Raw genomic sequence first — 15,608 nt, 5'->3', positions numbered from 1 at the left:
GTTAGTGTTATGTATTTGTTTTGTTCTTGTGTTTGTGTTGCGTTTTCTTGTCTGCATTTAATCTTGTATTGTATTTATTGTATTTATTTATTTATTCCCTGTACAATCTATTACAGTCCCACGCCGTGGCGTCGTGGTCTAAGGCATCCTATGATAGCAAAATCCGGTTACACAAACCAGCTATAATGGCTGGGGGCTCATCGTGCTAACCACACGATACCTCCATTCTGGTTGGATGATCGTTCACCTCTGCTTCGGCATGTGGCCGTGAGGCCAGCAGCCGGCTGGTTGGTCTTGGCCCTTCGTAGGCTGTAGCGCCACGGATTATTATTTTACAATCTATTACAGATTATAGGTTCGTCTTTCTTATGATGTTGTCTATTATATTGGGGTTGTATCCATTTTCCTGTGCTATGTATTTGATAGTATGTATTTATTCCTTATAATGTTGTTGGCTCATAGGAATATTGATGAGTCTCTGTATCATGGATCGAAATGCCCGTGTGTTCGTGTTGTGTGGGGTGATTGGAGGTGTTGTGTATGTGTGTTACCATGGTAGTGGGTTTCCTGTATATTTTGAACTTACGTTTGTTGTCTATTTTTTGTTATTGTTATTTCTAAGAAATTCAGTGGCGTGCAGTGATAATGTTTTCGGGGAAGCAATTCCCTGGAAACCTGTATGTAGGCAACAAGCATCGAAGCCCAGTCAAGCAATGGCATACATACAGGCACTGCTTCTCTTCACGTCTTGCTACTGCATGCCACTAGAGAAATTTATGAATTTTTGTTTTCTATTTCTAGTGTGAAGTGTAGTTTCAGGTGTATTTGGTTATGTGTTTGTGTAGGTTTTCAATCTGTCTTTTGTTTCCTTTGTATCATATTAGTGTGTCGTCTACGTATCTGTACCATCAAATGTTATTGTTTACAATATGTGTGTGTTCTATGTTGTATATGAAAATTTCGGCTAGGATGCTGGGATGGGTGATACCATGGGTAGACCTTCAGTTTGGGTGTAGTATTTGTTGTTGTGTGTTAAGTAATTTTGCTGAGTAGTAGTGTCTATAGGATTTCTTTGATGTGTTCTGTGGTATGTTGTTACTGTTGAGCATTTGTTCTGGTATATGTAGGTAGTGTTTCTTTTATTGCTATGTTAGTGTATACAGTAGGTTGGTAATGTCGAAAGTTGCTAGTGTTGCGCTGTGTGGGATGTGTGTTTGTTCTTGATTTTGTTTACTATGTCTATATTGTAAGTTGTCTTTGTAAGTTCATGCATATGTATATACACTTTTTGCTGGTTGAGTGGAAGAGAAGGCCTTACGGCCTTAACTCTGCCAGCTAAAATAAATCATTATTATTATTATTATTATTATATTGTTCTTTACTGTTGTGGAGTTTATGCTGTTTCTTGTGATTTTGTCCATGTAGGGCCTATGTTGTTAATTTCTGTGCTGGTGCATTTCGGTAATTTACTAGTATTCAGATTGAAATTTTGTCTTTGTGTATTTTGGGTACGGTAGTGCGTTTAGTCTGGGTTTGATTTGTTTCACTTGTTTTGTTGTTGTTGTTGTTGTTAATTGTGTTCTTAATTATGTTGTGATATTGTGTTGTAGGGTCATTTTTGAGTTGTCTGATGTTGTCTGTGAAGAAAGTTTCAATTTTATTGTGCATGTCCTGTTCGTTCATAATTACTGTGCAGTTTCCTTTGTCGGCTTTGACTAAAGTTAGGTTATGTTTTTGTTGCTTGGTTTTCAGGATTTTATAGTTTTGTGTTGTTGTTTACTTATTATTATAGGTTTGTATGTATTATTTATGTTTCTTATTATGCCTTGTCTTATGTATTCTTTGTGTTGATTTTGTGTGCTTTGTATTGCTGTTTCTGTGTTTATAATTGAGGTGTATAGTTCCAAAACCCGACATTTGCTTTCTAAGTGGTTTAGAGAAAAAGCCAAAAAACTATCTGTAGTATTTCCAGTGTTGAGATGTGCAGGAAATTTTTATAATAGTCTTTAATAGTAAAGCTGAGGATAAAATTACATGTTTGAACTAAAAGTATGTATTTTTGTAAGAGTTATTAGATTATTAAATTTGGACATGTCGTGTTTTGGAACTAACTATTGCATATGTCGGATTTTGGAACTAACAATAAAATATATGTCGGATTTTGGAACTTACAATAAAATTTATGTCGGATTTTGGAAATTCTAATAATATTATTTGCCATAAATAATCCACATTTTATACTAAAAAGCTATTAATTTTATTGAATCCATGGAATATAATAAACAATTGTCATATATATATATATATATATATATATATATATATATATATATAATATTATATTTAACCTTCATTAAGTGTACATTTTAAATCCTGAAATTCTCTACTCCCTGTGGTTCACAGATAGTCAATCTTCTTCATACTCATCCTCGTTATAAATACGGTCTGTAATATTCTTGCAATATTCCAAAGTTTCCATGTCTCTCCGGTTATCTTAAACATTTCTTTAAGTAATTTGTTAACATTACTTAGTTCTTCCTTAAAGATTATGCATGTGCTTTTGTGGAAGTGTGATTTTTCCATCCAGAGCACGTTTTCCCCTTTTTCAAAATCCTTTGTACAAATTTACAATTCTTCTATAGTTTTGTTCTCCCCTTATCGCAACTCCATTTTTTATTCCTTTATCTTGATTCTTTTACAGAATTTCAGTTTGAAATGCCAGCCATTTGGTGGCTTCAAAACAGTTTGTATATTCGTTTTCCAGTCATAAACTGGACAGTCTATACTTAACTTGTTTATGGTGTCATTGTTGTTGAAGATATTGCAGTAATCTTAGGATTTCATAATGTTCATCTTCTTTGCCTCCTTCTCAATTCCATAAAAAATTCTATCTGTTGGTATGAAGGAAATGGAGTGACTCATTTTACCTAATTGTTCGATGAAATCTTTCATAGTATATCACTTTATTTCACATTTCTTGCTACATGTATCCTCTTCTCTTCCTTTTTTACTGGCGGAAGGCCAATTTTTAAATGCCACTTAAATAGAAGTCCCACCCCATTCTTTGACACTTGCAAGATTTTTAAGAAAGTTTGTTGGTAAACTGGTAGAACACGACCTGCTCCCATCCCCTGATCTCTCACTGTTCTGTTAACAAAATATGTTTTAGGATAATCAGCTGTTGTGTATTCAATATGAATTCATCTTGAACCAACTTATTAGGAACACTGTAAAACACTTTGTAAAAGTGGTTGAAATCACGCTGAGTTAGGAAACTTCATTGGTTTATGGGTAAAGTTTTGAGTTCTGAGAGAGTAGCTACCAATAATCAATACAAAAAATTATCAAATACAGGCAAGCATCGCACAATCACTGTAAAGACAAACATTACAGTTAGCATAAAACTTAACTTCCTATCCCTTTTCTGTGTTTTGTCTAGTTCTTTGTACCACCGACTCTCTTTTTTCCACCCCCAGGCTCTAAAGGCAAAATTTGTATAGGCCTATGAGATTCTATGGAAATTTTATTTCTATAAGAAGCTCACACAACACATCAACACGTTGTAAAAATCTGCACAGCTCTGAAGTACCAATATAATGAAGCATATATTATTCTGATTCAGCTAAAGTTCCATTGTCGATTTTCCCAGTAAGTTCCGTGCACTGAAGAAATATGAAATTCTAAAAGAAAACTCTAGTAGCATAAAGAAATCACACACTTTCTTTGTCTTGAGCAAAGATGTCGACTTCTGGAATGTTACTGGCCTTCATAATTCACACAATGGAAGTGTAAATGTCGGACTTTGGAATAAACTGCATATGTCGAGTTTTGGAACAATACCTTAAGAAAATAAGTCGGGTTTTGGAAAAAAACTCCATATTTTAAAGCTTGATTTATGTTAGAAATATCAAGTTTTGGAGGATGAAATGGTGTTTTTCCAATGTATTTCAACCCAGAAATATAAGAAATGGTCGTAACTCATTTTTCATAAAAATGGCAGGTGTCGACTTTTGGAACTATACACCTCAATTATTTATGTTTGTTGTTATGTTAGGTTGTAGGTTATGTTTTTAGTCCCTTTTCAAGTAGTTTGGTTTCGTCGTGGTTGAATATAACGTTGGTTGTGACGAATATTCTCGGGTTGAATTTTTGTTTCTTGTGGTATGTTGTAGTTTGTTGCTCTCTTAGTGATGTTAGTTTGTTTCTATGTCTTCTTTTTTCGATTTTCTGGCTTATTTGTGTTATTTTGTTTGTGTGTACTATGACTTCTTCAAGTTGTGTGTGGTATAATGTTTGTGCTAATTGTAAAATATGTAGTTTGTATGTGTTAATGTTGTGTTGTTTCCTTATGCAGTGTACTGGTAGATGTTTGATATTGTTTTGTATGTACTGTAGGCTTTTTCTGCTGTACCGTAGTTTTTTTTTTTTTTTTTCTGGGTATGTTATGTTCCATATGTTGACTCTGGAGTATTTGGATGTTATCTGTTGTTTTAGACATTGTTCATTGAAACTTAAGTTGTGTGTCATGATTTTGATGCACGTGGTCATGTACTTGTGTACCTATAATATGAATTGTGTCATCTTGATCCTTCATTCTTGGATACACTCTTTTAACACTTGTATAATCACTGAATAAGTAATAACTGCTTTACTGTGTTAATATTATGGTAGGCCTAAATTTCATTATAACTATGCTAAAAAAAATAGGAAAATTTCGTAAGGACAACACTTGGCTACATTCTACATGCACCGTAGCATTTCTGGTATGTGATGTCACAAGCTTGTGCAGTAAAACCAACCGGAATCAGTCTGTAACAAGTGCTTCCTGAGTTCGTTTGTTCACGTGTAAGTGTTTCAATACATTGAATAAGTAAAACTAACATATACAGTACTGTGTGTGTGTGTCCTAATCACGTATATAACAGAATGGCCATCCCCATGTTAAAACCAGTAACATGTAGAAGAGAACAACCACCAGGATCGCCATTGTTGGTTGGTAACAACCACTAGATGGAAATAAAGTTGCTCCATGTAAATAGGGATAGCTTATGCGAAGTTTTACCAGCGTATAGATAATTATACAGTATGGACACTTCGTGTCGGTACCTTTGATGTAGCAGGACTGATTTCAATGATCTTCAAACCTGTTTGAAAGTGAGATTCTGCTTTCTCCCAGGAGTTGGCACTGACATCACACCAGCTAGCAGTTGACACAGCGAAAATATAACACACAAATTAATACATCTAGGTACATTATGTACTCAAATAAAATAAATTGGACCGATGAAATAATAAATCCATCATTATCTGTAATGTCTAGACTCTAGAGTTCCTTTATAATGAGAGTTGGGACGTTGACCCCAACAACAATTAAAATATGTAATGATTTGATAGCGCTGAAAATGGAAAAACAAAACTCCTATGAGAAGTAAAACCATATACCTATATTATATTGTATATAAATATTAAACCAATTTGATACATAATTTTATAATGTATTATATTATTTTATAATATAATTTATTATATATAAAATATAAAAAATTATTATTACAACTAGTTTGTCACTGAGAAATAAGGAAAAGCTGTTAACTTGAACTTATTTGAAGCAAAGCGTTACTGGATTAGGTAGGTGATGTTTGGGTCCTGTGTCCCAACTCTATTCTCAGTTATTATCTTAGTGTGTGCTCGATTACACTAACCTCTAGCACTTGAAAGTGGAACTAAACGCTGGCGCACAGAGAAACAAAAGATAGGAAAATTCGCTCAGTGTCCACTCTTTATAATCTCTATTTGCTGGTTTTACCATTGATGGCAGGAGCATTCCCTGCACCACATGTTGTACAGCTATATTATGTCATATGCTACAGTTGATTGTGTTCTTCTGCTTGTTGGTTTTCTGTGTGTGTCAAAATTATATTTATAATTATTTTGTGTAACCTAGTATAATTTAATATAATTCAGTATTTTCTTACCTCATAATTTAATTTAATTTACAATATATAATAGCGTAAACTTCTTTAATACTGAACGATTTCCTTAAGAGATGGATAGGAAAATCTGCAGTATACAGAATATAGATACGAGTAAATTGAATGTTCACGAACCTAAATGAGAACTTTGAGAATGAGGTGCACGAATTAAAAAAAAAAAAAGGAACTTTGTCGAAGATGAATATTGCCCCTTTAATCATTAGTATTTAAGTACCATATGCCAAAAACAGGATATGCAGCCACCAATGTGTTTCTTTTCATAGAGAATAGACTGTCGAGATTGAATTCCTCGTATTTTTTTTTCTCTAGTTGCAGAAAGATCAAATGCAATGTTTGATAGGATGATATAATATGATCGCAGTAGTATCACAATTATTCGTGTGTTTTTTAGGTTAAGGACATGCAGTTTTGAATACTGTACTACTTTGGATGATTTTGAAAATTTGAAGTTAAAACATAGTTTTAATATAGTCTACAGTATGTACATTAAAAACATTATTCACGAAATGGATTTCACTACAGATCGTCTTGGATAATAAACATCTCAGTTAATCGAGAGTTTACTGCAGGCATGAACTTCAGAGACTCCTACAAGTACTGAATATAATCTAAGCTAACATAGCTTGCTGTCGAGGTTGCATATTTGTTATTAAATTATCTTTTCCCTCTTCCAAAATTGAATCTTTAGCCAGCAATTCCTTACTTGAAGTAATCACCTTTGTTTAATAGCTAACACTTTTGAGGCGCAATTTAATTAGTTAGATCGTAACAGGCCACCAGGCTTAATAAGTGATAGGAAGAAGAAAAAGAATTTAATTAGTTATATTTTTTTAAGGTTTAAAGGATATATTCGGAATATTTCGGGACCTGAATGAAGACAAAAAGCTTTCCCTGGTTTTTATATCTAGGAACACAACAAAACTTTGGCATTTTGAGTTGTTTTTAAGAGTATTTAATACATTAATACGTATTCATCTGAAGTTAGACTAGTGTAATATGTAGCTAGTCGGCAATGGAGGGGGAAAGAAACTGGCCACCCACCCCATTATCTCCTGGCCTAGTCGCCTCATAAATGGTGCCTTATTGGTGTCACTTGTGAAGTTCAGACCTGTCTCCGGACAGTTGACTAAACAACAACTACATAAATCCTCAGTGTTTATATACCAGAAAACAAATGCACATGCACGACGCATCTGTTGGTGCTAGTTCAGGATATCCCTCTTCAAATGAGAGTTATAAGAAGTTACTTATTTCACAATCACTACATGGCACCATAGTGAAATTGATCAAATTTGTTGCCTTCAAAGCCTATAAGGCTGATCAATCTGTTATGTGTGATCTGGGGTGTGTATGAGACAAATAAATGGAAGGAGAGACTGTAAAAAGACAAGTACTGCGCAGGCAGATGCAGGAAGTAATGTTTAAGATGTATAATTATTTTAAAAACACTGACGAGCAGAATGATGTTGGCCAACATGATGCTGGCTACAACACATCTGTTGTGGGATTGAGAATCGTGCAAAGAATATTGTTATGAGGAAAGAGGGTTTGTTTGGTGTCATGTTTACAGTAATCAATGGCTAAGATCATTATTGTCTTTTGATAATTTGAATTCTCTCCTGTGCTATTTGTATTGCACATGCGCATGAAGTACGATATGACAATGTTGTAAACTGCCTTGCTCTCTCTGTCTCTCTCGACCATTGACCTCTACTAATATGGAGCTCAGTGCTCTTGATGCAAATGCTAGCAGACAAACTGAGTAAGAAAATAAAATAATTATACAAGACAGATTACTAAGGTTGCCCTTCTTATGGATTTCATGAATTGTAAATTCATATCAGGCACCGGTACTGGTTCTCTTTCCGACCTCAACGAAACACTTAGTAGCTTGCCAGTTTTAGATAACAACCAATAAACACGGGAAAACACACAGCTAAATGGAACCCTTCAGTTGAGAAAACATCGTCTGTATTCCTCAACAGAGTCAATGCATAAACGAAAAGCATGTCTGCATATTCACTAAATGTCAAGTGAATGTGTATTCAGTTGTGTGTGTTGTGCTGGCATTGCTGTATTCAGATGCTGCCGTGTGCAATAGATCTGGCATAACATGTCAATTACAGTACAGGGAACCACAAGACATTCCAGTATTTCTTATTCCTTCCCTTAATTTCTACCCAACCGTTAGACTTCAAACATAAGTATATCATGTTAAATCGATGTAGGTTAATCCAAACTACATTATCCTGAAATATTTTACATTCCTCCTTAGACACTCTGTATATTCTGAGAATTGGATTGGGATCAATTGCCTTGAAACTTTTGTGGTGATTGTGTTTATTATCCATTTCAGAAATATACATCTTCAATTCACAATGCTGGCCAGTGAACCTAATACAGATGCTAAAAATCTGAAGTTTATACTGAGTAGGGCTATAAAATTGTTTTAATATATGTAATTATTTTAAGAAAATTTATAAATCAGTATACATGACAAATTTATCGCAATATTAGCAATCCAGTAGTAGGTTTTACTGATTCACAACTAGTATAAACTGGTATAGCATAACAGAGTTTTAACATTAGTTGTGGAATTGACTTAGACAAACCAATTTTAGTTACCTGTGGATTAGCCCATGTCACAATTTCCACAGCTATCCCACAGCCATGCTGTGCTAAGAAAGAGATTCGTAACATGATGTTAAGAAATGTATTAATAGTAATTATAATAATTGGTGAGGCTTAGTCCTACTAGCCTTTAAAAATGAACAACCCCTGACTCTTAGCAATATATTAATTATCTGCCTGGCTCTGGATGTAGCTTGGATGGATCTTATACAGCTTCCCTTGTAGAAAGAAAGTAAATTTGGAATTTCTATTCTAACAAAATTATAATAATTGGTGAGGCTTAGTCCTACTAGCCTTTAAAAATGAACAACCCCTGACTCTTAGCAATATATTAATTATCTGCCTGGCTCTGGATGTAGCTTGGATGGATCTTATACAGCTTCCCTTGTAGAAAGAAAGTAAATTTGGAATTTCTATTCTAACAAAATTAGGAATAAAAAGTAGAAACAATGTGAAAATTCCTCTGTTGGTCATCTTTAGACCAGAGTCCTCTGTGCTTAAGCTGTACAGAGAGTTCCTATACAGGCCAATCTCAAGTAGTGTTTTGTCGCCTTAATGACTGCAGTGTGGAACACCCATCCTGAGGAAGCTAAGCAGTAAGTAGTGGAGTGGGATATAGATTTGTCCTTACACCAACATATAATGTGTAGTAAGATGGATAAATAAATTCTTAGAGAGCAGAACCCAAAATGTCAGACTAGGAAAAGAAATATCGGAACTAGGAAATGTAACATCAGGCGTGCCTCAAGGGGTGGTCCTTGCACCTCTATTGTTTCTTATATATATATATATAAACGATATAAATAGAAATACTACGTCTCAGATAAGGTTATTCGCGGATGACTGTATAATATATAGACAAATTTGCCACCTTGCAAAATGATCTTAACGTTATTGAAACCTGGATGACAGAAAATAAAATGAAAATCAATGTCAGTAAAAGTAAGTCAATATCCTTCTGTAGAACGCATAAAGAAATTTGTCTCGGATATCAGCTGAATGGTACATCGGTGCCACAAGTGAACACTTGTAAATACCTAGGTATATATTTAAGTAACAAACTGGGTTGGGAGGAACAAGTCACTAATACCACAAGGAAAGCCTGGAAAGCACTACATTTCTCTATGCGTATTCTGAAGAAATCTAACCGAAAGTCAAAAGAATTAGCATACAAAACCCTTGTTCGCCCAATTACGGAATATGGAGCAGTAGGTTGGGATCCATACAGACAAAACTAAATCGATTCAATAGAAAAGGTCCAATGCAAGGCAGCAAAATATGTCAAAATGGGGAAGGGACACGGTGAGGAGATAGTGAAAGATTTAGGGTGGGAACTTATCAAATCAAGGCAACGAAAAACCAGACTCACCACATTGTTTAAGGCACAAATGGGACACAAAGCATGGACCAATATCAATGCTAAATTAGCAACACCATCATACTTAGGAAGGGCTGATCATATTAGGAAGTTTAAATGTAGAAAACAAAGAACTGATGTGGCAAAATTTTCCTTTGTTAACTGCACAATAGTAGACTGGAACAGCTTACCTGCGGCAATCTTTCAGGGTGGTCCTCTTAAAATCAATACATTTAAGGAAAGGTTGAGAAGATTAGACTGAAAATGTAATTGGAGGTGCAGTGTAATTATTTAAGTTGTGTCATGTAACTAATTGAGTTGATATATAATTAATTAAGTTGATATGTAATTAATTAAGATGATATGTAATTTAGTTGATATGTAAATAAATTAAGGTGATATGTAATTAATTAAGATGATATGTAATTAAGTTGGTATGTAATTAATTAAGGCGATATGTAATTATTTAAATTGGTAATAGTTGGGTGAAGTAGAAGTACTTTATAAGTTAGATTTACTTTTGCTTATCATAGGCATTATTATAGAATAGTTTTTATTTATAGTCCTAGGTTTATTGCATTTACTATTTAAAGATTTACGTTTATTTTATTTTATTTGTTTTATTTAATGTAATTGTAATTATTGTATATTATATATCACTGCCACCGGGTGTATACCCAATTGTAGTGTTAATAAATACATACATATGATCATTCGCCATACGCCAACAGATTTTGTTAGATAGAAGTTAAAGTGGGATCAGTCTTCATAGGAACTCTGTGTATATACAAAATACACAAATTGAAAATTAATACCAATTAAGGTGATAATAGAGAAGAGCCAATCACCATCATCTATACTACCTGGAACTATAAAATTAATTTTCCTTCTCCAAGAATCTTCCAAATAATGCAGGCAATAGGAACATTTGTGTTAGTATACTTATGTGGAGGTTGTGAAAGTGAGATAACAGAATTAAACAAATTGATGATTTAAATAATAAACGCAAAAAATATAGTTACAGAACAATGCTAAAGTACACATCATTCAAAGAAATATAACTTCTACAAAAATGTAAAAATAATTATAAATTTAGTAGTTATCGAATTCTCGTTTGTACAAATATATAACAATGCTTAATGTATTAGTTGCATGTACACCAGACTTTGATCAGAATGTAAGCCAGTACATTAAGAGCAAACTTAAATCACAATACAGTAAAAATAGTGTTGTTAAAGATGCCTGTAGAATTTCACGTCTTCGTCTCATTTTCAGGAGCCCATATTGTGGCCCCTTCAGATATGATGGATGGGCGAATTGGAGCAATCAAAAAGACCCTTATTGATGCTGGACTTGGAAACCGCGTTGGTGTGTTATCATATGCTGCCAAATTTGCTTCTGGTTTCTATGGTCCATTTCGGGATGTCACCAAATCTGCACCTATATTTAGTGATCGAAAATGTTACCAACTCCCACCTGGGAGTAAAGGTCTTGCTTCAAGAGCTGCAGTGAGTTCAATCAATTGTAACTATTCAGGGTTTAAGTTTCGTATTTATAGCAAATTAACAATTTTAAGCACGAGAAGATGATTGAACTATCATAGATTCAGTGTGGAACAAATATTTTCCTAAAAAATAAAAACGATTTTTTTTCAATTTTGGCCACGAATTCAGCATTTCTATCCCACTGTGCAGTCGCTTCATTTTACATAATAATATAACAGTTGAAACAGTTTTGAATAACAATCCTTTTATTTCAGTGGAAGATGCTCATTTGCGATGTAATATCATTTCGCATATCTTCTCTTATAGTAGCTTCCACAACCAACATAAATTAATTATGAAGCAAATTTCATATGCTTAATTACATTTTATTTGTCGTTTTATTTTATTCATTATTGTATACTTTATTTGAGTGAATTTTATCCTACTTGAATTATTTTAGCTAGATGTTATTTGTACCTTTTCGACCATTGTGAATATTGAAATTTCATTCATTTTACACTTTTGGTATTTACTTCCATGTACAAGTTCAGAAATTGTTGTGGCATTAGCAATGAAACCATGAAGCATAAGTGAAGTGAATGTAGAAAATAGAAAATTATGTATTGTGTATTTGCCGTCTAAAATAGCTTATTAATTATTATTCCGGTTATTTTACGACACTGTATCAACATCTCAGGTTATTTAGCATCTGAATGAAATGAAGGTGATAATACCGGTGAAATGAGTCCAGGGTCCAACACCGAAAGTTACCCAGCATTTACTGGTATTGGGTTGAGGGAAAACCCTGGAAAAAACCTCAACCAGGTAACTTGCCCCAACCAGGATTCGAACCCAGGCCACCTGGTTTCGCGGTCAGACGCGCTGTTACTCCACAGGTGTGGACAATAGCTTATCAAATGCTAAGTGAAATTTATTCACTAAATTAGCATAATGTATATGACAATGTTACACAGATGAACGTTTTCGGCAATGTTTCACCATCTTCAGATCATTTAGGTATGAATGTTACAGTATATGAACACTTTACAAGAAGCCACCAGTGTAGCTCAGTTGGCTAAGGCGCTTGCCTATCGATCCAGAGTTGCACTCAGTCATGGGTTCGATTCCCACTTGGGCTGATTACCTGGTTGGGTTTTTTCCAAGATTTTCCCCAACTGTAAGGCAAATGTCAGGTAAGCTATGGCGAATCTTCGGCCTTATCTTGCCAAATATCATCTTGTTAGCATCAATTTCATCGATGCTAAATAACCTCGCAGTTGATCAGTATCGTTAAATAACCAAGTAAAAAAAAAACTTTACAAGATTAGAGTACAAACAATGTCAAGGTTAAAAGCAGTTAACATGTAAACTATTTAAAATATATAAAATAATTCCTGCTAATTAATAAGTTATTTAAAAAGTAACAATAAAACAATGAAGAAAATTAACTTCCATTAATATGTTGTATCACAAATGGTATTGTTTTGCCTAGTTGCTTTCGTGGCACATTTGTTGACTCTTGTAACTAAAGTTCTTCCATATTCCATATTCTTCCATAAGGAATATCGTTGCAAGTTGTGTAAATCAACCAGGCCATATGCAACTCCAAATATTCAAACGAAAAGATTCAAACAAAAGGAATTACAATTGTGTTTAACTATAACCGGTGATTAATATTTTTTCAACTATTGAGAATGCTCACACTTAAATATATTTATTTTAACATTATTTCCATTCGCGTTCTCGTAGTTTCTGTTCCCAGTTTATTGTGAACCAGCCTTTACTAGTAAGTGCAGTCATTTTTTTAATATGTAGGATAATATGGAGAGTTATTTTACTTATATGTAGAATCAAACGCATGTAAAATCGTCAACCAGAATTTGTATGTAACATGCATTTCATATATAATTTCGAGCTGCAATGATTTATTTACCTTCCCCACTTACAGACAGATATGTCATCCTAGTAAAGAATTACTGTAAATGGTGATTATATCGGGTTTTCGGACTTTATTGTTAAAGTTCTATACAAATAGACATATGCATTAATTTTTTTCCATAACTATTCTTACATAAATTAATGGACATATTATTTTCAGCTCCGAGATGTAACTGAAGGTTGTGATATGCTGATGGTGAAGCCAGGCCTTGCATATCTGGACATAGTTAAACAAACCAAAGATGCACATCCAGAATACCCATTGTTTGTTTATCAGGTAAATATAAAATTAGTTTAATTTAATAAGCTCTGGGGCTAACAAAGAAACATTTGTTTAATGAGAATTTGACCCTGATGAACTAAAGTGGAGTACATCTTGTTGGGAAATGATATGGAAACATCATGTGCCATGAGACTGGAAGCATTTCCTACTCTAACACTGAGATATAAATCACATACATTATTGTCATAATCTATATTGTTAAGTTCTGGAATCGTTGTTTCATCAATCACATTGTCGAAAAATAGTACATTATGCAACGAGCCTATAATGGTAGTAATTAAGACGCGAGTATCTTTGTTTATGAAACGAGCGCAAGCGAGTTTCATAATTTTCATACGAGCATCTTAATTATCATTATAGGCAAGTTTCATACGACTTTCTATGCTCGACCATATTTCTAACTTGAAATTATTCATAAGTATTCATGTTATGGTTATGTAAGTGAGGAGTGGAACTGACCTGAATTGTGAGATGTTCGCAGACGCGAAAGTATTGATTTTTTCCGAGGCACGAATGTCATTGATCTTGATATAATCTAGAGAATAACATGAACATTAGTCTTGATATAACCTGGAAATTGATTTAGAATTGAAAAACGAGATGACAAATTGAATTTATTTGAATATTATTTACAATTAATGCTAATTATTATAGTAACAGAACATAACCTTCTGCGACAGTATTGGATTTCCAGCCTCCGTGACTTTTCGCTAATTGTCTTTCGATTCCATATCCGAGAATAATCGATACTTGCGGTTTTATAATGGTACAATGGTGATTTCTCATTGGCTGAACAACTGAATTATAATGAATAGGTGTACTTTAATGAGGTGCATTAAAGGGCTACTACCAGGTGTATAATTACTACATTTCGGCATGGTCGAGCATAAAATATTTTATACCAGCATTATGTCATGCCTGCATCAAAGAAAGGATTCATTAAGAAGGAAATGTACATGATTTGTTTAAATTATCTTTTTATTGCAAATAATAATATACTTTAATTATGTTCTTATGATGCATCTAAAAAAAACAAATGTGATGTTATAGCACAAGATATCTTTGTATTGTGAAGGCAGTCATAATCGTGTAATAGGCTGTGATTCGAATAATGTTTACTTTCAGATTGAATTGTTAGCTACATGGTCATTGTTTAATTTTCTCATTTTGAGCTCTAAAGGTGATGGTTCAGAAAAGTAAAAGACTATTTCATGCAAGCCAAAATTCGACCGTCGAGCAGCATCAAAATAGCTCTCTCAAAATTGTGGTTATTGATATGTTGAGAAATTTATTTATATAAAAATTTTCATCTCTAACAGTAAACAGTAAAGGTATAGAAAGTTTCTGGGATAATGCTGTTGGATACATCCAATTTAAGTGCGAAAATAACAAGTGTATTCGAATGTGCAATATGTGCCCTAAGGAAATATGACCAGAGCAGTATGTTTCCCCAAATTGGCACAGTATATAACATGTATAAGACTTCATTCCCAATGGGGCCATGAATTTTTTCACTGATCTAATCCTTCCAGCCACACTATGGCTCTGGAGTCTACTCATCCTCTAACAGAAATGAGTAGCAGCGGCATTTCCTTGGGGGTAAAGGCAGTGGGGACATAGAACTGACATCTCTATTATCATTAAATGCCGATTGTCTGTAAAGGTGGGAGCCTAACCTCTCGTCACCCTCTGGGTTGAATTGGCCTGTCATGGAGTTGACTTTACTTACCTAAATAATTGGCAGCTTAAGTTATATCGATAACTCGTTGCCTTTTGGATGTAACAAAGTTAGTTAGTTTTCTTACCAATATTAATTATATCTAGGTTATTAGATACGGTAAAGTTGTACAAAGACTCACCTCTATTGATATTTGAACTCTCCCATGCAGTATGTCTATTATCAGGCAGTACACCTCACTCGA

At 33.9% G+C, this 15,608-nt stretch overlaps 1 protein-coding gene across 1 annotated transcript in view; it reads left to right on the top strand.

The window, feature by feature from the left end:
- The window catches only part of LOC138707906 (delta-aminolevulinic acid dehydratase-like), an 82,393-nt gene that overhangs the window by 51,749 nt on the left and 15,036 nt on the right, over positions 1-15,608 (top strand). Inside the window, exons 5-6 of the mRNA XM_069837952.1 lie at positions 11,257-11,489; positions 13,564-13,680. Coding sequence (XP_069694053.1) covers positions 11,257-11,489; positions 13,564-13,680 — 350 coding nt within the window. The remainder of the gene's footprint in view (positions 1-11,256; positions 11,490-13,563; positions 13,681-15,608) is intronic.

The sequence above is a fragment of the Periplaneta americana genome, chromosome 10 (genome assembly GCF_040183065.1).
Source record: "Periplaneta americana isolate PAMFEO1 chromosome 10, P.americana_PAMFEO1_priV1, whole genome shotgun sequence".
In the NCBI taxonomy this organism is placed as follows: domain Eukaryota; kingdom Metazoa; phylum Arthropoda; class Insecta; order Blattodea; family Blattidae; genus Periplaneta; species Periplaneta americana.
Note: the sequence above shows the minus strand (reverse complement) of the source record. Positions and strands in the feature narration are given on the sequence as shown.